The following is a 25,109-nucleotide window of genomic DNA, read 5'->3' as shown; positions in this document are numbered from 1 at the left end:
GAAACCCCATCAGCTCACCAAATGCAACAATACGAGCCGCTCAAGTTCGACACCCACTCTCCATATTGGCTCCCTTTCTTTTGTTTACTGCTATTAACGGCCCTGAAACGAGCAGAAATAACCTATGGAAATGGGTCAGCAGAGCCTTCTTCCTTTTGTGCGTCGGAAGGAGCCCGTGGAAACAGGCCCGGGTGTGTCTGTGTAGACAGGCGTGCGTGTGTGGGCAGGGGTCTATCTTTCTGTGTCTACTGCCCGTGACTTTTGGTGCCCTCCATTCAGAAATGTTCTTGCAGACTTCATTCAGAAGCGGATACCCGCGCTGGAGAATAAGCATACCGAGCGGGGAGCGTAACACGGATACACTTGTGGCCTATTCTCCAGCAAGTCAGAGGTGAGGACAAACCCGGAGCCAGAAGCCCCGCCAACGTGATTCAACGTGAGGCAGTCACATGGAACGATCCATCTGGCACAGTCCCTTTCCCCAGCCTCTCTGTACGGAGCCTAGGAAGGAAGGCTGGCATCCAGGAATTCGGCTGGAGAGCAACATTCTTCGGAGGCCTCTTTAAGGGCAAGTGCGTTCTCAAAAGTCACAAGACACTCAATCTTCAATCTGTCTGCGGACCGGATCCGAGCGCTCCATCTCAGGGAAAATTAACATCACAAGAAATGGCCAAGGGGCTTTCTGAGGGGCCAGGAAATTAGAAACTCCACTCACTGTCAGTATTTTTCACTCCTGTAAATCCAAGCTGCTGGGCGTGGGCTAAAACACACAACCAGGATAAACACCCCTGATTTTCTTTTAATAGCTTAACACCAAAATTAAGAAATGGGCTCAGAGATTTTCCTACAAATTTGCTTCAGAAATAAGAATCCGAATCATTAAGAGGAGCCTCGAAAACGATCTTATTCAGGAAAGACTTTTTTTTTTCTTTTTAAAGTCTCCCCCCACTTTATTTGAAAACGTCTTTGTTTTTAGGAAGCCTACTCAGAGAAGAGGCTTGCCACGTTCCTGCAGCCCCACGTTGCACTCAGTAAAACAGTGTAGCTCTGTTCGATTTATGCCTGCGTATGTCCTTTCTGAATACATCTTGAATTTTTGTTAAATTGCGCAGATAATTAAACCCTCTTCATATTTACAGTCTGCTTCATTGGTACCATGAATTCTGTTTTCAGTTACTGTCTGCAAATTCCCTCTCTGAACAGTTTCATACTAAGCAATAACACTTCATTTTACATAAGTTTTATCTGATGTCCCCATACAGAGCTACCAGCTGTACAGAAAATGTGTGGTTCTCAAACTGAGGCCTACCAGGCTACGGGCTCCATCCTGAGATCTATAAGGCACCTTGCTGTCATTGGCAAGCTTTCTCTGCTATCACTACGACCATCACTCCACACGGCACACAACTTAAAATCATCTGATTATTAGAATTTGTGGCCCACACTCCATTTTATCCTTTATTTAATCTATTCCCAGATCACACATTTGTTTAAATGTTTTGGCTGGTTTACAAATCATGCAGCCATCTGCACAGTAGGTGTGACACCATTTTTTAGACAAAAGTTACGTTACAAACAAAGATAAAGTCATTTGAAATGCTTTGATGTTTGTTATTCTGCCTGGTTCACTTGGACCAACTCTAAGAAATAAATAGAATTATCTGTGTAAATCGATGAACATCTATGAAAAACAACACCCAGCAGAACGCCGAGCTTGCTCCATTACCTACGTTAATATCATGACAGCTGAGGAGAGATGACCTGGCCCACTTCTCATCTCTCCTGTACAGATGGCTATTAAAGAGAAAGTATCCCTTTTGTATGGTCCATGTAGAAACCCTTTATGGGCTTTTCAAATAAGCCAGCATTGCCCACATGAGGGTAGCTTTCTGTTACCATTAAACTGCCCAGATTTCATCTTTTTTAATCCAGCTCTTGATGAAATAAGCCAGTATTTCATCATTTTTAACACCAAATGCTTGTTTCTTAATTCCCTGAGTTTTGTAAGCCATCAAATGATGACTTGGAATTCAATAGTCTTCTCATTTAGAATTAAGGCAAACTCCAAAGAACCTAATGACTTTGAGTTTCTTAGGAGAGTGCAGATACACACACACACACACACACATATATACACCCACATACATATATATACCCACACATAGATGCATTATTGTAGATTCATTTCTATTCCTTTAAAAAAAAAAACAGCCAATAAAAGCTGAGAGTTAAAAGAGCAACACAGCCCTTTATCTTCCTATGCAGAGATCCCTATCTTTGGATATTTCCCCTTAAGACATATGAAATCCAAAACCACTATAGACCTCAAAATATTGGTTTTAGTCTATTGTAAAGCAAGAGCACTCAAGCTGAAATGTTTCAGAAGTGATACTGAATGTCACAAAACTATAATGAAGATTAGTCACACAGCACACCATCCACTAAAGAAATGGAAGGAAAAGAATGTCATTTGTGACCTTGGGCATCAAACAAATTGCAGAACACATGAATGTCACTTGCCACAAGAACAGACAAAAAATTCACCACAGTGTACAAAACTGATTTATGCATTTTTTTTTGTTTTGACATCAGTGATGTATATCACATGTAACGTAACACATGGGGTATACATCTTCCCACGTGCACGCAGAAGACTTGAATCTTTTCGTGGTCTTTTAAAAATTATAACTCTGACACACTGAGTATTCCAGATTTGAACAAAAATAGTATCTTTCCATCAGTGTTTTCCTATTAGTTGTCATTTATAGTTCCAAATTCAAGCTTTGCTTTTCTAAATAAATACATTTGCTTCCTCCAAATGCTCCCAAGCATCACCCTTGATCCTGCTGGGACATGTCTATTAGTGACTATTTGTGGATTTCCCATTTTTTCACAAAACAGTGTGTTCCGCCACCTTGGATACAAATTTGCCACTGTAACCCTGATCTTTCGGATCAGAAGAAAAATACAAAAACCCAAGGCTTATTAAGTAATCATTTCTAAGTCGGTTTTTAAAAATAATTCTTAGGTACATGGTTCAGACCCATTCCCTTCATATTCTCCATCTGAGAACTTTGAAAGGGAGGCCTGGAAATGGCCATTGCCATATCCTGACCCTTCGTCCTCCAAAGTCCATGCATGTAGCAATCAATTCCAAGAATAATGGTATTTCTCCCCTTTGATCATTTCTTTGTCAAGCGGACTGGCCTTCGATGGTAAGTGTACTGCTGGTTGTCTACCACCAGCCGCTTGCAATTTGCTCACTATGTTTCATGAGACAGTTGTTTGGGGCTGTTTGGAACACATTTGTCTCTTTGGGGATTTAGACGCTAGTTGCAATGCCAACCTCTGCAGTGATCGAAATTTCTTTCTAACTAAAATAGATAATTAGAGGCTGGTAATTATTGGTCAAGAATTATCAGAGTGAAAAAATTAAGCTTCTCATAAATAGTTCTTGGCAATGTCATCTCTTTATATTATCACATGCCTAACAGCCCTTTATTCAGAGCATTTACAGATTTACTCTACTGCTGTTGAGCCTCATAATTTTATATGAGGCAATTCCTTTGCTGGGTTAAACACATTTAAATTCCCTGGTTTCATCTCTATCTGGGCTAATCCATATTAAATAATAATAATAACAGAAATCTCAAAGAGGAAAATAACAATAAATATTTACTATGCCGATAAAGAATGGGGAAAAATGAATTAAAAGACATAATCCACAATGGCTTCTTTCTGTATTCTCAGGTCAAAAGCCAATGTAATCTATGTGAAAGGAACAAAGGAAGACAAGAAAAAATCTCTCATCTGTGCAGACTTGAAAAAAAGGGAAATCTTTTCCCCAGGAAAGCTGTTAAAATGTTTTGTAGCTCTTTTTGTGTGCGTGTGTAAAGAAGAAAAGAAACCCCTAAATAGTCACTGGTCTGATTTCTTACTGAAACTGTGTCAAAATGTGGTGGAGAGTGAGGTTTTCTTTCTTTCCTTAATAGACGTAAGTCAAATCCCTGATGCATTTTCATTGAGTAATTATTCCTGCAACTCAGACCATGTGTCCACACCTAGCTGCAAAACGGCACTTGAGCAGAGCGTCTCCAGGTCTGTACCTGGTAGAAACATTGATGGTTTTCCTTTCACAAATGTCCCTGGCCAATAGCCTGAGACCAGCACTTCCAGAAAGAAGCATGGAGGTTGTCTGGCACAGTGATTGCATTGAACATGTATGCTACAGAGTAGCAAATGCAAATGACTTGGTTAAAGAAGGAATCTAAAGTTACACTTCGTTGGGTCATCTGCAGACCTCGTTCTCCATCAGGTGACATAATCCTTCCTTAAGACTGATTGAAATGTAGAACAAAATCTGCAAAAACACTATATACCCTCTTAACAAAAAGAGTAAGAGGCTTTTCAGATAGCCTCTAATCGTTCTTCCCTGCTAAATGTCTAGTTGAGATTATTTTTTGATTAGATAAAAAACATACACAGACACACAAACCTAAAAATATCTACCCTCAATGGAGGCATTTTAGTCAACAAAATAATGCTGCCTGCCTCATTTGAAAGACTAAGTATCACACTGGGATTTTAAAAAAGGATACCTTAGCCTTTGTGACATCCTCCCATTATGCATTCTCTTTCTGTAGATATTAACAACACGACTGGAGTTTAAGGACTTGGATGCGTGGTCAACAGATAAAACAATTAAATGGATGCTATTCATTTGTTTAGGCCTCAAGTGCAAGAGAATTACATATTTTATTATTAAAAATAGCATGAATATTAAATAACTAGGCCCTCTGTGGAAAGGAATAGAATTTGCTTCTCTGATGGAAGGTGAATTGTTAAATGCTCAGATCCCAAGAGGAACTGAGTGTCATATTAATCCACTGTAAGGTAGAGGGAGAAAGCCCTGGGAATGCACTAATGTTGCAAGGAGTGTAAGAGAACTACAAAAGGAAAGGTATAAAGCAATTTGAAAAGAAGGACCAGGACAAACTAACAAATGTCATGGCCAAATGATACTAAAATTGGAAAATCAAAAAAGTCCCCTCATTGCTCAATATTCAATTCCGATTTGACATATGCAAAAGAAAATGAATATCATGGTGAAAAATATATTAAATCTGTCCGTCTGGTTCCTGGGATAAATAATAAATTCCAGAACCCAAAATAAGTTTATGTAGAATAAAACCATACAGAAGCAGGGCCTACAACATTTTGCTAAATCTTCCATAAGGTGCAAATTCTGAGAAACGTTTTTGCCAAAGCCCACATAAAACTGTATCATGAAGCAGAATCATGAATGACTGCCACCAATAAACTCTACTCAAGAAATAAAGAGATGGAAAATATTAGCATTTATCATGGTAGAAGAATTCATTCTTTCTAACCCATGCCACCCCAACCCCCCCCCCAAAAAAGCAGTTTTGAAAGTTTATAAAGAATATCTGTTTGGAATCCAAAATAGAAGAAAATTGCAAGGAAACACATTATTTAAATCTCTCTTACATGTTGTCATTACCTGCTAGACACTCAGTAAAGCTGTCACTGTTATTCTACCACACTGGAGAATAGGATATTGAATGTATAAGAAAGTCACTAATAATATTAGTACTTAAATCTGGAAAATATAGAGATAAAGTGATCAATATCTTAGCTGTTGTGTGTAAGTTCCACTTCACACAATTATGTACTTAGTCTTTTATAAGCAATAATCCTCCTAAAGACCCACCATTTGAAAACTATAAAGCAAATCCTATTGAAAAGCTATTCATCAATTTTCTAACACGCTTTTGAATTTATCTTTATTAATTTCTACAACAGCATTAGGAGTTCTGTTATGGTTGCTTTTAATGATCAGTAATAATAGTTGGAGCAACCCTTCCACTGAGCATTCTTAGAATGCTTCTGATTAGTGTATAATAAAACTTGTTTACCCCTGAAAACAAGTTCAGAGTCTAAAATGCTGAATTTTCTTTCCTGTCTTAGAGTTTGGTAATAGGAGAGCATAAGGTTAACTGGACTTTTTAGTATTATATCACAATTATTTATGGTATTATAAAATACCATCAAATGAGGATGAAATAAAAAAAACCTCTCATAGTATAAAAACACAAATGAGTAACAAAAATAGCATAAAGTAATTGTCATTTTACTAGTAGAAAAAGATCTGCTTGATAAAGTTTAATTGGCTGGTAAAACTCTTAGTGTTATTACTAAGTGCTTATCAAATTAAAAAACATAGGAGTTAACCCCAGAGGAATTAGGGGATAATGGGACAATATGAATAACTGAAAAAATTATCCTTTTAGCTCTAGCCCATATGATAAATGCAAAATCCCTGAAAACACTGGCCGAGAGTGACTTCAGAAATCTTCACACAAACAGCTTTTATAAAGATCTATGTAAAATTTGGCAGGGAAATAAAAAATGATTACTGAATTCTTTACATGATCTTTATGATCATGATTATTTCCAGGCTGTTGAAATGATACATATAAAACGATCTTATGGCAATTTAAATTATTTATGTTTCCCTATCACAAAAACTCACCACTTTAGATTTTGATACAAAGATGCTTAAGCAACACACAGCAGTGCCATTACCATAATAACTTCTGAAATTAAAACCTGTCTAAAACTCTATGGAAAGCTAACATCCAGTTCATTAACCATTCCTGTTAGTTTTCAATAATGCAAAAATGATTAGAAGTTTAATTTGTTAATCACCTGTGTTTTGACTGGCAGTAGAAATATGATCCTCTGCAGAAGTCTAAACTAGCCCTTGCAGAAAATAAAATGTGCTAATGTCTTATCAGGCCTAATAATAGTAATAAAAATCAATCATGCCTAGGTAAAACATTGATGGCTGAACAATTAATTCATCTTTAACTCTGTTTAATTATATAGGCATTGATATATAGAAGTAGGAGAAAAAGCTATCTGTAGTAAGGTTTAGAGTGTCACTCACCAATCATGTGATTTGCAACATGAACCTGAATATCCCATTCATTGTAGAAAACCATCTGACACTTGATGCACTGATAGGTCTTCTTCTGAGAAAACAAGTATAAATAGAATTACTTAGACACATGCACTTTTTATTGTTTTCTTTAAAAAAAAAAAAAAACCCAACCCTACTCACAACATTTTTTTGAGATGCTGGTCTTAACGTGTGCTGTTAACTAAAGCTACTGTGGGTCTGCTTGGGCAAAGTTCCATGAGTATCTTACTAAGACTTTGTGGTTTGATCCCAACGCTATACTTTAGTTACAAACAGTTGGAAGAAATGGAGGCACATAATTATAGCATAATATATTTTTAAAGATTCCTAAACTAAAAAACAGAAGTTAGTATTAAAAAAAATTCTGTAACACATGGCTGACTTTCAGAAACTGATGTCTTCATAGATCCAGACCAAAAATGTCTGTGATGTCGCTTCTAGATATCCCTTAGTAAAACGGCCAGTAAGATTCGCGGAATCTAGCTAAGAGATTCAGTGATTATAATTTTTAGCTTTAGTCTAAAATTTAGATGTTTCAGAAGTTGCTAAATACGAGCCTTTAAATACATATTTTCTCCCATAAAGACAGCATGCCATACTGAACATTCTAACATCATTTTATCATTTTACATAACAGTCCTGGCAAGTGGAGAAAGCAGGATTTATTAATTCTTGTATCATAAATAAAGAAACTGAGGCCCTGGGAAGTAGAAAGTTTTGCCTGATGTCAGAGGGCCCTAGAGCTGAGAAGAGAAATAAGTTCTCTTGATTCTAAAGGCTAGGCTATCTGATAAAAACAGCCTTTATGACTTCACATCTTTATCACTGCTCAGTACATATTAGATGAACTCAATAAATAAAGCATTGCTTATGTTTTCCAGAACACAGCTACATAAACTCCTTTATGATGAAACCTGATATTTACAATTAAAAACCATCTTGGAAAACAAAATAAACCATTTTGAAATCTCCCAAATGTGAGAAAATGACATTTATAAAATCACATCAATGACACTTTGTTAAGGCATTCTTCGAGAATTATCATTTCATCCGCAGTCATATAAAATTATTTCACTAATGGAAGCAATAAAAAATATCAGTCTGTAAACTGCAATTAATTCATTAAAGAACTCAACAACATCAAAGTCAAGCACAAAAATTTAGCATCATTTCACAAGCCATTTAAAATTATAAATGCTGTTAATGTAAAATTTTCTTAATTATCATCACTTAACATAGTATTAGCTTCTGCAACACAGGATACTAGTTATTCCTTGTAAAACACAGAAGAGAAGGCCTGTTTCCAATGGAAGCTTTCTAAATAATCTAGCAGGCTTTGTACATTAGGCATGTCGTGAATTGAGTGTGCTGAATCTAAATCTAACACCGGGTTGAAAACCCTGACGATCACCAAGGAAGATTTACTGCGCTGAGCTGTTTACAAGATGCTTTTGATGGTGACATATAGAGCAACATGTGTTGTGTAAATAACATCTATCCCTTTTTTAACAATATTTCCCTTTAGAACTAGTTAGGAAATATTTCTTACTCCCAGATGACCTACATTATATATTGTTTATTAGCATACTTCTAGCATTATTCCTGATATGTGACCTTGCTGAAAAACAAAGAAACATAAACTTAATGGCTAGTCTTTTCTCTTGTTAGCACAGTAAAACATACAATATGTCGAAAACTGTCTCCAAAAATGATGACTGATGAATATGTTGGTGGAATATACTAGGACTTTTTTTCTCCTGGTCTAATAATAAAGAATAAAATCACTTGACAAGCCAAAATAAAAAAATACCAGCACTTACTACTACCTTCAAAATGAACTGACATATTTGAAGATCTACGTACGGAAGTTTTCTTTTATCATTGAAAGAAAATGCTTTTGTCACTGTTGATAATTCAAATACTAATTCTACTCTTAAGACAGTGCCTAAAACGTTATGTTCTATTCTTACTAACAAAGTCATACACTTATTTATAAGTGTATGACTTATAAATTCAGCCTCCTAAATTGGGGGCTGAATGAAATAAGAATTTTATGTCATCAAAAACAATGTACCATGATCTTAAAATGCTGTAGTTTGAACTTTGCCTCTGCACACAGCCCACATTTCCCAAATACAAAGCAATGACATGTAAATTGGGATGTGTTAAGGTGTTCTTTTTTAAAGCCATGATATAAAATTCATTTTTACCTTCTATTTCTTTTTTTACAAAGTAATTTGAAATGACCTTTAAAGCATCCTTATTATAATTATAGAAATATTAAAAATATGTGAGAGACCCCTGCCCACCCATACACCATTACTTTAAGTAAAGGGATTATAACCTCTGAACGGTGCTGGTTGGCTTTGGGGAGCTCATTCCCTTGGAGGTAAATCCACTCCAGCTCTGTACAGCTGAGTTTGTAAAGGACTTCTTCCTAATTCTAGACCCAAATCTGCTTTTCTGCTACTTTCAGTCATTGGTCCTAACTCTAGGCTCTAGAGCAATAAAGAACAGGTTGGATCCCTTGTCTAATATGAAATTACATTAACCCTTTTTCAGACTGAGAATAGAGGGATGCTATAAGAAACGCTTTGAACAATTTTCACCATCCTGGTTACTCTCTTCCAGGTCAACCTTTTAAGAAATAGAACCCCAAATTAAGCACAATACTCCAGGGTTGTCCTGACCCTTAAGGAGTACAGGAGGACTGTCACCTCCCTTAGGACAATTACTTCCATTTATATAGAAGACAACAACAACAAAAAAGTCAAGTGAGATCATTTCTTCTAAAAGCATATAACAGTAAAAACAGAACTTCCATTGTTTGGGCCCCAGATTGGCCTTTATCAACGCTTAAGTTGTCAATTTACTTGAAATGCTAATTTAGTACAATTTCTAAAAGAGACTTTTTTTCATTAGCCTTTTTTAATGTGCTACTTGGGAGTGGGGTTGTCATTTCCTGATTGTTCTCTTTTGTTTTCTGATACTGATAGATGTAATTATCAAGGATACAACTTTTTCCCAGCACCTCATTATTTTTGATTGATTTTGAGAACAATTTAAATGTGCCTTTTTGACATTCTTGTTTTCAGTTATACTCTGGTTAAGGTACTCAGAGACTTTCAGAAAAGAGCATCTCATAAATTAAAAAAAAAATGATTAGGATCTTTAATAATGTATACTTTAAAAAAACATTTTTCTGATTATCCCCTCCCCCCTCAAACTACATTCCATTAGGACTTAGGCTTCACATTGAGCTTCATCAAGCAAAAAATAATATACACTTTGCAGTTATAAATTGCTTTGATTTTTTTAAACAAAAAAATCTAACTATAAAAAAACTGACTATAAAAAAAGTCACTGAGTTCATAAGTAAGCCTCAAAACCAGAAAAGGAAAAAAAATCTTAGTTGCCACCATTGGAAGTGACTATTACATAAATCCCTTATTCTGAAAATTAGTAATTAAAGGCACAGAAGCACTAAGCTTTTTTAGGAGGAAATGTAGTTCATGCCTATTTGATGAGGAAAAGTTCTTTATGAGAGACTCACAGTAGAAGGGATGACAGAATTAGAAATCCACCATTTTGCAATACCAAATAAAGGAGCCCAGGATACTCATTAATGGATGCTAAAAACTCTTAAGAGAAAGGTTATTCTGGAGATACTCAATTTTTATCCTTTAATAACTACAAAGAGAAAGATGTACCTTTGCAGTGGATTTATCTGGTGGTAATCACTGCAACCAGACTACTTAGCTTAATATTACTACTAATAAAATCGCCTGGCATTATGTGTCTCTCAGTGTGATGCAATATGGAGTATAATACATCATAATAAAGTACTCTCATCTAAAATGTATACCTGAATCGAATCAAGCTTTTATTTTTATTTATTTTTTTAAAAGACTTTATCTATTTATTTGACAGAGAGAGTGAGAGAGCACAAGCAGGGGAAGCATTAGAGGGAGAAGGAGAAGCAGGCTCCCCACCGAGCAGGGAGCCCGATGCAGGGCTTGATCCCAGGACCCCAGGATCATGACCCGAGCCAAAGGCAGCCGCACAACCAACTGAGCCACCCAGGCGCCCCTTAATCAAGCTTTTAGACAAACAGTCCAGTTTTCAGGAAATGCAGGGACAGAGGAATAAGCAGTCCCCTGAAGGGCGGGGGGAAGTACACAAATCCAAAATATTCTTCATCACCAATCAAAACTATTCTTGGCCTATTATCTTCAAAGAGCCAATGTCACAGAGCGGAGCGGGGGGAAGGTGGAGAGATTGTTCTCAGGTGAAAAAGACTAAAAGGACAACTAATAAATGTAGTGTGTGTGTAAATGTAATGTGTGGATTCTGATTTGGGGAGAAAACAGCAAAAAAAAGGTTTTTGGGGAAATTGAGGAAATCTGAATTTTAGCTGGTTATAAAATAATATTAGGTAATTACTACTGTTAACTTTCTTAGATGTGACAATGGTATTATGGTTATGTGAATAAACATCCTTTTTGTTAGGAGATGCATACTGGATATTTAGGGGTGAAATGGCATTTACCTCCAAATATTCAGGAAAAAATATAATCATATACAGATAAAGTAAATGTGGTTAAATGTTAACAATTATTAAGCCTAGGTACATGCTTAAATATTTTCATAATAAAAAGTGGGAATAAATGAATAGAATAATTCATAATATGTCATTTTTTAAAAACACTAAACATAACCTGATTAAACCCATCCCTTTGGTTCATTTTAAACCCCCATACTTGATGTATACCCAAAATGATTTGTGATGAGTTGTTACAAACAGCTTTGCAAATTTTTTTTGGTATTTTTTGTGAGGGTTTTTCTTGTTAACTTGCTTTTTGTAAATATAATATATAAACTCTAAGAGGTCAAAAAACCATAGCTTACATTCATGTCTATCATAAAGAAATAACAGTTTCCTACAATTGTCTGTAAAGTCTATAAAGAGCTCATATGCATAAAATTCACTTGCAACAAAACTGTGAGAGCTGATAAAGGAGGGATTATTATCCTCACTTACAGATGAAGTGACATGTACTGATTCATTCGGATTGTGAATACCGTAACTAAGTCCAGTATTCCCCCTACCTCCCACCTACTGGGTTTTAACACAGTTTATACTGTGATTATTTGCAGGTAAATTTACAGTGGCATTTTAGGTACATTTTGAAAGAAGGTTTTCCTTACAGTTGTGTAGTTCTTTGGTCTTTGACAATGCCAGGGATGGTATCAGAGTAAGAAAAATGTCCCTGGCCACCTTCAACATAAGCTTCCAGTACCAGGCCCTTGACCATAATCCAGAGGGTGGAACTGGCTTCCAAAATCCACTACTGGACTTCAAGATTTTCTCTTTTTTCTCAGTGTCCTGAGATTTTATTGCCATATTCTTTTTTTTTTTTTTTTTTAAAGATTTTATTTATTTATTCATGAGAGACAGAGAAAGAGGCAGAGGGAGAAGCAGGCTCCCAAGGAGCAGGGAGCCCGATGCGGGACTCAATCCCAGGACGCTGGGATCATGACCTGAGCCGAAGGCAGACGCTTAACCATCTGAGCCACCCAGGCACCCTTATTGCCATATTCTTAACCATATATTTTTGTTGATTAGTCCTGCTCAATACTGAAATTTCAATCTGAGAGCTTACATATGTCTCCAATCCTGAAAATTTTCAGCTATTATTTGCTTCAGTTTTCTTCAGTTTCCATGTGTTTCTCACACACCCTCCATTCATTTCTACTGGAACTCCAATTAGGCAAGATTGGAGTGTCTGGATTTTGCCTCCATGTATCTTAACCATATTTCATGCATATTTTAGAAGTCAGTTTGTCCCTCTGCTTTGATCTAGGTGATTCTCTGTACTCTTACAAACCACGAGTTCTCTCTTCACTAGTCTCCAGAGTTTACCCTGTCTACTGAAACTTTTATTTCAATGACTATTCTTCATTTCTAATTTTAAACACGTGTGCTCTTGCTTTGTTTATGCTTGGATTTACTTCATAATTTGTCACTCCTTTTAGTAGAAATCATACCTTCATTTATCTTTCTGAGCTTCTAAACATACTTATTTCAAAGCCTTTGTCAGACTGGTCCATTTAATTAATTTCCTCGGGAGTAAAATCTTGGTATCATAACCACTGGCATTTTTGTTTGTTTGTGGCTTTTGTTTTTTAGTTTTAGTTTTGTTTTGTTTTGTTTTGTTTTGCTGCTTTACTAGCATTAGATTCATTCACATATTTTGGAATCTTGGTTTGAAGCCCTTTGTAGTGAAAGGTTTTCTTTTTCTATGTGTCCATTCTTCCCTTGCTAATAGTTTTGCCATTGTTTCTACCAGCCTATCTCAGACTCCTAGACCAGGCGAGGTCTCATGAGGCATTTCCTGTACGTCTGATGTGCTACAGGGATAGAGAGGACATTGCTAGTCGAATCGCAGAGCCAGCATATGGCTAATTCAGTTTTAAGTCATAAAACTATATCTTTCTTCCTATCCCTTTAACTCTCCAGCTGAAAAGTCCTAATACCAGGTATGGATCAACAACAGAATTTTTTTTCCAGTCTCCTATTGTAAACAATGACGTTTCTCCCCTGCCCTGCTTTAAGTAGCAGGTTTAGTTTTGTCCCACAGAGATTAAATCTAATTACCACTTCGGGAGTAGAATCCAGCAGAATCCTGGCTTCAGTCCTACCCACTTTTGAAATGTGGTTTCTGGACCTCAAAGATGGAGAACTGTTTTGAATATGACTATGTCCATTTGGTTATCTATTATTTTATCTATCGTCATTATATGTTTGGAGCAGCAAAGCATGATGTTACAGCATCATTTCTCAAGGATGTCCCACAGCCCTCAGCCCCCTCCATGTCACCAGTCCCAAACGCAGGCCCTGGTCATCAAGGAAGAATCAGTCCCAGACTCAGTCAGGACCCTCTGAAATCAGGATGTTTATAGCATCAACGATGCTATAAAATATCCACTCCAAACATATCCAGGAGTCTTAGTAGGGAAGCAACTTTAGAATCTTCTTTTTGCAATTTGTTGCTATTTCGTGGCTTCATCATTTAGCTTTGTGACAAATCATTTAATGACCCTGAGTCTTAGTACCCTTCCCTGTAAATTAAAACTAATAAAACTTACGTGTTAAGAGTTGATGTGAGAAGCAAGTGAGAACTATATAAAAGTGCTTAGTACCATGCCTACCATGTAGCATGCCTGCATTAAACAGTAACTACCTTTATTACTCTTTACTTGACAGGTTATTATGGAGACGGAATGGAATACTATATAAACTGTCTGACACAACAAAGTTGCTTGTCAAAGATTAATTCTCACTTTTTTTTTAAATTCTCACTCTGTCATGTGGACTTTGAAACCATATTAAAATTTCTTCAAACTAGAATTCACTAATTTAAATTTTATGGCAATTAACAAAGGTTAAACAAATGTTTATTAAATAAAGGTTTAAAAATTAATAGCATGAAGAATATCAGGAATTGGTGACAGGGTTGGGGGGTGGGGAAAAAAGAATAAGATAGAGCATGTAATAAGGTACAACCTAGCTAGGAAAAAAAAAAAAAAAGCTGTTTTCAAGGACTATAGCAATACCATTCTGAGAACGAATATATTAATTACAAGTGAGACTTATATTTAAGATCAGTAGCCCCTTACTTGGCAGTATTTTGTTGGCAAGCAAATGAATATTATGTGTGAGTGAAAATAATAAACCTACAGCTTTCTACAAATACTCAGTAGTTCAGACATTTTACTAATTTAGTTTGGATATCTTCCAAGTAATTCTGAATTTGTATGAAAATAAGTCAGAACAGAGAGGGGAAAAAAATAAGTGAAATGTAATGGAAGCTACTAATGAGGAAAAGTTTGTCCAAGTAATTCACTGAAAAACACCAGCATGGGTTATCTGTTGTGTGCTCTCATGGTAGTTAAAAGAAGGACACTATTGTCTTACAGATGTGGTTAATGTCCTGAGATTCAAGACCACATAGCCCTTTGTGCTAAGAGCTCAGTAACCAAGAGATATTAAACATGATTCCTAAATTCAAGGAGTTACAATATAAATGGGGAAAGAACACACACAAATATTAAACTGTTATATAAGTATTCTGCCAAAATAGCATGGAAAAGCAGTTCAAGACCAAGTGCCCATCAATGTATGGCAAAGAGAAGACTGCTAAGACACATCAGATGGGAGGAAAAATTCCCTGGGAGAGGAAAGACTTTATCTGAGGTCTAAAAATGGGAACATTTTCCCTGAAGTCAAAACTGAGTTACAAAGTGCCTGCTATGTGCCAGGCAAGGGTTCACACTCTGTGGGGTATTTGGTGGAATGAGGAAGGCAATTCCGAACAGAAGCGGGACTAAGTAAGATTGCTCTGGCCAACTGACTGGGAAGGAAAAAAGAGGAGACAGACAAAAATCTAGTAAGAAGAAGATTCTTTTTTTAAATGACTAAGTTGCAATTTTTCCTTTTAACTTTAGACAAACTCTGCATAGGCCCCTTGGAATCTGAAAAGAAAACAGTATTTATTTTAACATACTTAGTTTTTACAAATAAATCCAAAACTCCATAAAGATATACATTTAAGCTACCATTAGCTTTGAAATCAGGGGGTAAAAAAGCCCAACCAGTTTTTTCCTGCTTTTCTTGGGTTCTTTTTGAATATTAGATAAAATATCTTTGTAATTTACAATATCTTATTTTCAATAGTATCATCAATAGTCAAAAACTAGAAAATAATTGAGATTAAAAAAAAAACCAAAAAACAACCAACCACAAAATTCTGGCTAGTACTCACTAAAAAACAAAACCCAGTGTCAAAATGGAGTAATTGCCATGAATTTGGGCCTAAGTTTTTCTCATGGAGAGAGATGCTTTCTTAGGCTTATTCGTCTCCACTCCTCTGATTTGTCCTGATTCTGAATTTGGAGGCTCTTCCAAGAGACCTAGCTTATTTCCTCCACTACACAGGTCACTGAGACCCTCCGGGTAAGAGATCTTCATCTAGACGATCTCATTTAATAGGATGTGTTCAGTTGCTGTTTATTCTATGCCATAGTAAATGTACCTGAATCAATCTCCTATAGTGTTGTCCATAAAATGGGCAGTCAATACATTTCATTTATTGGCTATCCAATGGACTAGTGAGGCATCCCACATCCAGCACCTTCATTCCTAAGCTGCTACCTACGACTTGACTATTTCTGCCTGAAAACTTCTCTACCACCCTACACTGTACCAGAAATCAGTCAGTTAGAAGAGGCTGAATAACACAGACTAAATTGACGCTGTAGTAAATGTTAAAAAAAAAAAATCACTGGAAGCATGTGTTGATTCTTTCTGAGTTAGGATAGGAATTTGCTTCTAGTTACCACTGGTTATAATATACTGTTAGTTCCTAGTTTGAAGGGATTTATGATTCATAGTAGATTTGGGTTAACTTCCTATACTGACTATTTGTATACATTCATATCATCCAGAAAGCTAAGAAATTGGGAGTGGGGGAATTAGAGTTTAAATCATTAATTTTTATAAACATAAATGAGAGGAGGAAAGGAAGGAGTCGAAATCCTTGCCTTACACCAAATTATGGTCTATTTTTCCCATCAATTATTCCAACAATATACTGATTGTTTTCACCTTAAAAATCTTAGAACTCCCTTCTGTCTCACTATTGTCAGAATGAGGAGCTGTGGCTGGTGGATATCAGAGACACCAAGCTAGAGAGATGAAGAAATAGGAACATTAAGTAGTATGTTGCAACACCATCAAACTGCATCATATGTCCACAGCGATCCAATGTTGGAGGTTAGTAATATGATTTACAATCCTACCATAAACCTGGAGAAAGTTTTGTGAGGGAGAAAAAATATTTTGGGATCTATTAAGAAACATTTTCTTAAGTATATAACTTCTGCCCTAGGCAAGTTGAGAACGTAGACAGGTTTGTTAATACTTAATGAGTACTAGTACCATTTACTAAAGACTCGCCATAAATATCAAAAGGATAACATAGAGAGGAGTTGTTATCTAATATTAAATCATAAAAGTTTCTTTTTGATTCTTCTTAGAATTCATTACATGTTGTATCAGAATTATTTCAATAAAACTGATTTTTCTCCTCAAGGACTGTAAGCTCTTTAAGGGTAGGTGGAGGGTTCTGTCTTATCCGTCTTGTATTCACCACAATTTATAACATGACTCTTTCCACACAATAAATTAATGTGTGAATGAGTCATACTGGTTCATTGTACAATAAAAATCTTTGCTTCTTCCCACTTCCCTTCAGATGAAGGCTCCTGTGGAGTCCTGGTTATTCTCCTTTGTTTAGATTTCCCTAATCTATCCTTCTAGCTATTCTTCTCTCAAAGGCTTACCTCATGTTCTGGCAGTTTTGTGTCTCTCTTATCTACAGAATGTCTCTGTCTTATTTGGGTTATTTCAATTACCCTGTATGTGCCCAAATTACCTGGTCCTTTATTACGCTTAATTCCATTGAAGCATCTTACCTCCTGTCCTCCTTCTCTTGGCTCTTCATCTTCTTCTTCTTTTTTTTTGGTTCTCCCTTTCACCCTGTTTTCATTTTGCGTTCTGCCTTCTCTTGTCCATCCCTTCCACTTGAACAGCTTTCCTACTGAGGCATGTCACACCACCTTTCTCTTCTCCTTCAAATTGCTTCTAAAACCCCACCTGCTCCATAAAGCTTGTTAGCAATTACACCCTCGCAACACTGTGGGTGTTTTGTTGTTTGTACTCTTTGGCACTAAGTTTTTTAGGATGGAGGTGTGTTTCCTTGACTTTACCTATTCTAAATCCTGCTGTGCAGCTACAACATATATAAACGTAAAAAGTGGCTGGGTTCTTTTAACCCCCTGTTTTAACTGAGTTTATTAGGATATATAAAACTCTTCCTCATGCATCATTCCAAAAAACATCTTTTAAAATAAAAGAATGAAATGTCCCCATATTCTTTATATTTTCAAAGGTGCTAGTACAAGCTTAGACAGAGTTGCAGTTCTAGAACCGAAAGGGACGAGTGAGGTCATCTATCTCAATTTCTTCGTCATAGACAATGAGTGAGGTCCAGAGAGATGAAGTATCCTTGCGTGGAATGCGCAGAAAATGACCAGCATAGCAAGCCTCAAACTCCAGACTGCCATAAACACAGCCACCCCTCTACGGTGGGGTGGCACATTACCAAAAGGAATCGCCGATTCTTACCCAGGTGGCTCTCCATTGTGCTTCAAACCTGTGGCTCCTCTTAGCACTGGACCACGGGGTCTCCTTTATAGAGCCACCTCTCCACTGCTAGTTCCTGCCTTCTTTGTGAGTGCTCACTTCCCAGTGTATTCTTTCAGCATGGAATTTACTGTGTTATATTCAAAACATCTATTCGCATTACATTCCAAGGCTTCCTGTCATTTAAGGAACAATGTCTTACTTCTCCTTTAGCTCCAGTACTCAGTGCACTGCCTAACGGGTTATTTGTGAAGGAGTGCATGAAGTATACAGAAGTGAATTGATCTGGGCTTTTTGTAAGTATACCCAAGAGTAAGTGTTTTCAGAGAAATTTATTGGAGGGAACCAGATTGTTGCCACCAAACATACCTACATTCTGCATCACACAACCACATAAGACCTTCCAGTCCCCCTTCAGATTATCCCAGAAAGATTAAACTATAGACTTTAAAAAGCTCTGCATAATCCTTATTGATAATATATTTTACAAAGCTACAGACTTCCCATATAAAAAATGTCCAAGAATATAACCTGAGAAAATATGGGGCCCTTCCTCAACAGGACTTCTGCTCCATGAGAACACTGCCCCACAGTAAAGAGTATGAGGGGAAAAGTGCTAGGAAAAGGATTATAATATCAAATCCGACATTTTTTATAGAATCTGCGCAAGGCAAGCACCGTAATTTTTTTAGATGTTCCTCAACAGTCCAGGTGATAAATCAGTCATTATTTTAAAAGACATTTTAGAATTTTATTGTTGAATATCCTTACTAGACCTTTGAGAATATTCCTATTTCTAATCCTGCCAACTCCTCACCATCTTAATACATATATGATTCACTATCTGAGGGTGTATTTGCTTTTTGGAGGTTTAATTCTTTGCCAAGAGAAACATGAAATAATACTTATCTGTTCGTCATTGTGAGCCCAGTGCCTATGCACAATGCCTGTGACAGGTTTGAAACTCAGTAACTGTAGAATGAATGAATGCACTAGACACAAATTGATCCAAATAGTATAGCCTGTTATGGAAGGTCTGTTTTCAAATTATTTAAATTTGGTCTAACAAAATGGTATCAATCCAGACCCCTTATGGCGCTGAAAGGATCTGTCTTCCACCAAAACAATGTTGATTTTCCAATCCTAGTAGGTCTAGACATTAAGCTTAGAGGGCTTTCTGCCAGCTACCTCATTTATTCATTTAGTCCTGCCTCCCGTCTACCCTGCCTCTTTGCTTTCTGCTCCAACCTTTACTTTTTTTTTTTAAGGAATGATCTTTGTTAAATATGTGGTCCCTGTTCATAATTAAATTCTGTATTTCTGGGCATGTATTTATCAAGAAATTTTATTACAGCTCATTTTGCTTCCTTACTGCTAGCCTAACTTATAAAATACCCGAGATGATCCTTAGACTTATCTTAAAATGAAAATATTAACATCAGACTTTGTCAAGTTAGGTTTATCAGTACTTTGATTTCTAAATCATGGTGCATCTGTGCTTTGGAAACCTCTCTCAATCACTTACTTATTAGTGATTTTTAAATATAGCATTCTATTCTAAAAATAAGGGGTTATACATCTAAATTACAAGTCCTGTCCAAAAAAAAAAAAAAAAACGCCCCACAAAATTTTCACCATTTTCCTTTCTTCGGAATGTAAATATATTTGATCCCTAGAGAACATTGCCAGTGAGTTTCAGGCAAACAAATAATGGCTTTTTAAAATTAACTGCTTTTCAAACTATTCACTTGCTTCTTGAGCATAGGGGGAAAATGTCTCATTTTGGGATTCACTTAGTATGCCTTTCATTTATAATTTTTAGTTTTCTTATATATTATTTCCCCAATACTTTTTTTGTTCCCTTGTTCTCCATGATGTTTCAACCCAACAATACTATTGAAAATCTTCCATTTCTTATCTATAATTGCTTTTTCTACCTATAAATTCATCTATTTACATGTTTTTTCTACCTTTTGTATTTACTGTCACCTGACATGATCTCTGACCTCAAGCAAATAAAGTGATATTTTTATCTTTGTGTTTGTTACGCTCTGTTTATTCTTTGGTCTTCATTGCTTCTAGGTTTGTTTTAATATTTTATTACTCTTTTCTATTTCCCCAACTTTGTGGAAACATGATGACTTATTTTGATGCATTTTGACCAAATAATCCATAGACTTAGCATTAGATGAAATGATTCTAGATTACAAGTTAACTGAAAACATTTCATATATAAATTATATGAATGTGTGCATACACGGGGATAGGTGTAGACTTATGCCCAGATATTACAGAAGTGATGTACCATATGCAACATTTGCTGGGTGCTTCATGTTTGCTAAGGACTTTCATATATACATATACCATTTGCTCTTCACAATAACCCTATAAAGTAGGCAAAGTATGGATTATGCCCATGCTGACAGTGAAGGAACTGAAGCTTAGGAAGGACTAGTTAGATGACACAAATGGTTCTATCAACTGTTATTTGTACTCCTTTTTTTTTTCTTCTAAGCACAATATTTTCTTCTACTATATTATGTGGCATAAGTTTAAACTCCCTATACCTAGAGTGGCAAGCTCTGAATAACAAAAAATTTTCAGACTTAGTTGAAGAATGGTTTGTGTCATAGAATGTTTAATTCAATAAAATAAATCATGTGCCTTGATATGGGGATTCCTTACAGGATTTCACCTGCCATTCAATCTCTGTCTGATATGAATTGCATAGAAAGTTACATACTCATGAGAAGTCTTATGTTCTATTTATGTGTAGTCGGAAGAAACTGTATCACCATTTAGTTCTCAGAGAAATGGTTCCTTCTTTGTTTCTTTTTTCTGTTCTTTTTAATCGCCAGGTTTCAATTATTTACAAGTGTTTACTAGGAACCTCTCCTGTGTAAGGAACTCTCAGGAGAAATATGGAGAATACCAAGCCAAGCCCTGCCTCCGTCCTCTCCGGCTCTCTGTGGTCCTGCCATGCTGGCCCCTTGCTGTTCCTTGAGCTAGCCAGGCACACTGCTGCCTCAGGACTTTTGCTTTGGAACTTCTTCCAATTTGTTTGCTCTTCACACAGACATCTGCAAAGCTAACTTGTTATTTGCTCCTCTTCTGAACTACTTTAGCAGTTCGCTACTACTTCTATTACGGCACATATCCCAGATATATTTATTGTTATATATTAATCTTCCCTGGTAAACTATACACCTTCAGGGGGCCATACTGGGGAGAAAGATGTGTATTCAAGAGCCCATACTCATATAATGCTCATCCTCTTCACAAACCTGATAGCCTAACATCTTGTACATAGCAGGAAATTAATAAATCTGTTATCTTAAGTTGAAGTACCAAATGAGGAATAAAAAGTTAATGCCATAGGCTAATGTTCCCCAAAGTGTGAGATACGTACCACCTTAACAGGAATGTACAGATACCGTTCTTTCTGATTACACAAAGGAAAAAAGTCTCACTGAGATGCTAATATGTCTTTAATACCTCTACAATGCTTAATAAATCTTCTGGTAACAACAAAAGAACAGGCTTCAGGCTCTCAGCTTTTTGTAGGTACAAGTCTATAGCTAGAATTTTTAAAACATTATTTGGTATTAATTGTCTAAGTTTGATATTATCTTTTATTTAAGGTGATACTGATTGTATACTTATGGTTCTGATTAGTTTTGATGTTCATGTTAAATATTAAATGCTTACAAAGAGAATTTATACCGTAAATAATACATAAAGAGTAATGATTAAACAAACACCTGTGTGCCCAACTTAGCTTCCTGTGTTCTTTACAGACAACCCATTATTCTCTAACTGAATTTGCATTTCCCATATTATTTTTTTTTTAAGATTTTATTTATTTATTTGACAGAGAGAGACACAGCGAGAGAGGGAACACAAGCAGGGGGAGGGGGAGAGGGAGAAGCAGGCTCCCCGCAGAGCAGGGAGCCCGATATGGGACTTGATCCCAGGACCCTGGGATCATGACCTGAGCCGAAGGCAGTCGCTTAACCGACTGAGCCACCCAGGCGCCCTGCATTTCCCATATTATTAGTATTAGATAAATACTGAGTCTTCATGTTTCCTATTTGTGAAATGCCATTTCATGTTAATTTCCCATATTAATTTGTTGGTTTGTGTTTTCTTATTGATTTGTGGCTGTTTTCTACATATATAGGAAATTAATAGTTTTCCCAGCTATGTGTGTTATAAATGTTTTATCATTTCATAGCTTTCAGTTTTGCTCACTCTATAGTAACTTTTAGTAAGCAATTTATTATTTTTAAGGTAGATGAGCATATCATTTGTGATATTTTATTTGTGATTTTATACTGTCTGGGCATTACTTGAGATATCATTCCCAACCCAAGGTCATAAAAATATTCTTTATATTTTTTTCTAAAAGATTTAGAGTTTTGTCTTTCACACCTTTTTACACATGTGAGTATTCTATTTTATTTTTTCCATATGGATAATGAATTGAATACTCCATCTATTCCCTCATTTATGTGCAAAAATAGCTATAATCTATGTTGAGTTTTTATGTGTCTAATATCTCTTGGAGAACCTTTATTTTGTTCTGTGGGCTAATCCCACAAGATCCAAATTGCTACAGGTTTATTATAAATCGCCTGCATAGTAAGACAAATCCTCCCCTGCTTGTTCTTTCCCTTCAAGAGAATCTTTACTATTCTTCACCTTTCATTCTTTCATATACATTTTTGAATCTGCTTGTCCAGTTCCAAAAAGTAAGAACATAAAAAAAATACATTTTAAAACCTGTTGAAGTTTCCATTGCAGGAGCTATAATTTACAGATCAAATTAGGGATATTTGATAACTTTACAGTATTGAGTCTTCTTGTCCATGAACGAGTTAAACATGATTATTTTAAACTAATAATTGCATTGAAACTTCTGCACTAATTATTATGCTTGCCAAAAATAATATTTCAAATACTCATTTATTAGGGTAAGAAAATCCCTGTCCGTTCCAAGTGTTCTTTTTTAATCATGAAAATATGTTGAACTTAGATTTTTCTGCAACTCTTGAGATAAACATATAATTTGTCTCCTTTAAACTGCTGTGGTAAATTCAATCAATTAATTTATTGAGATTGAGCCCACCTTGCATTCTTGTAATAAAACCATTTTAATACAGTATAAAATCTTTTAACATAGTGGATTTAGTTCGTTAATATGTTCTTTAAAATTTTTTATTGTAAGGGCGCCTGGGTGGCTCAGTTGGTTAAGCGACTGCCTTTGGCTCAGGTCATGATCCTGGAGTCCTGGGATCGAGTCCCGCATCGGGCTCCCTGCTCAGCGGGGAGTCTGCTTCTCCCTCTCCTGCTCCCCCCTCTTGTGCTCTTTCTCTCTCTCACTCTCTCTCTCAAATAAATAAATAAAATCTTTAAAAAAAATTTTTTTTATTGTAAAATTGCCTAAATTTTTCTTTTACTGTCTTTGTCTGATTTTAATACTGAGATTATACTGGACTTATTAAATGGAGTGTCCCTTCTTTTTGTATTTTCTGGCACTGCTTTGGAATTATGTGTATGTTCTGGTATTTTCTTTATAGGAAGGTTTTCAACAATCTATTAAACTCTTTAGTGTTTATGGAATCATTCTACTTCTTTCTTTTTTATCTTGAGCCAGCTTTGGTAACATACAATTCTAGGACCATTTCCATATAATCACATTTATCTGGCTATTAATACAAAATTATTCAGAATATTCTCTTATTTTTTTATCTTGTGCATTTTGGACTTTTTAAAATAAAATTTAAAATTAAGAAATAGCATATATACACACACACACACACACACACACACACACACACACACATATATATACATCCTAAACTGTAATCTTAAGGATACTGCTTGATGAAATTTTACATATGTATATAACAGTGTAATCACCACATAGATATCAAGATATGGAACATTTCTAGCACCCAGAAGAATCCCTTTTGCCCCTTCCTACTTCACGCCATCCCAGAGGTAACTATTCTGACTTTGATTACCACTGATTAGTGTTGCCTAGTCTTACACTTTATATGAATGGAGTCATGTAGTAGTAGGTGCCTAGTTCCTTTTTTTCAACATTGTGTATATGAGTTGCTGAGATTGTTATATAACAGTAGTTCATTCCCCTTTATTGCTATGTAGTATTCCACTGTGGGAACAGAATGAGTTCATACCATTATATGAATGTATTTATTCATTTTATTTTGAAAGACATTTTGATTGACTCTAGCTTGAAGCATATATGTAAAATCCACTAAAAATATTCCTGTTCATAACCTGTGGTAAACATTTGCACTCATATCTCTTAGATACAGACCTCGGAGTAGAATTTGTGGGTCATAGAGTCGGCTAGTATTAAACTTTAGTATATACTGCCCAGCAGTATTTTTAAAGCGCTTGTAAAAAATTATATTGCCACTAGTAGAGTAAGAGAGTTCCAGTGGCTCTCCATTCTTGGGAAATAAGGAATTTTGCATTCATTTTTATTTCAGTCACTGTGGTATGTGTAATGTCTCTGGCTCTCCTAGTATCTTTTAAACTTCTGCCCATATGATGTTATAGCTCCCCTTTCATTATTAATCTTATCATTATTTTTTAACTTGATTAATTTCACCAGAAGTTTATAAATTTTGTTAGTCTTGTCATAGAAGTGGTTTTTTTTAGTTTCTTGGCCTCCTTGTTGTCAGTTTTCTATTTCATTACCTTTGCTCTTTGCTTTATTATCTTCCTCTCTTTTATATTTTCATGGGCTTGTTTTGCTGTTCTGTTCCCAATGTCTGAAGCTGGATGTTTAGCCCCTGGATATCATGC

General features: G+C 35.9%; 1 protein-coding gene across 7 annotated transcripts in view; it reads right to left on the bottom strand.

Moving 5' to 3' along the window:
- The window catches only part of ZNF521 (zinc finger protein 521), a 275,012-nt gene that overhangs the window by 121,711 nt on the left and 128,192 nt on the right, over nucleotides 1–25,109 (bottom strand). For 5 of the 7 annotated variants that reach the window (XR_010407277.1, XM_045886904.3, XM_045886900.3 and 2 more), the window contains one exon: nucleotides 6,971–7,055. The exons of 1 other annotated variant lie outside the window; for it this stretch is intronic. Coding sequence is in view for 5 of the 6 variants with exons in the window: in XM_045886904.3 (XP_045742860.1) it covers nucleotides 6,971–7,055 (85 nt within the window). In the remaining variant the exon portion in view is untranslated. The remainder of the gene's footprint in view (nucleotides 1–6,970; nucleotides 7,056–25,109) is intronic. One more of the 7 variants, XM_045886901.3, reaches the window with a different exon arrangement.

Source organism: Mirounga angustirostris, unplaced genomic scaffold (genome assembly GCF_029215605.1).
Source record: "Mirounga angustirostris isolate CCGP_5_RB_7025 unplaced genomic scaffold, mMirAng1.0.hap1 SCAF_14, whole genome shotgun sequence".
Lineage (NCBI taxonomy): Eukaryota > Metazoa > Chordata > Mammalia > Carnivora > Phocidae > Mirounga > Mirounga angustirostris.
This window is presented reverse-complemented; position numbering and strand designations above follow the sequence as displayed.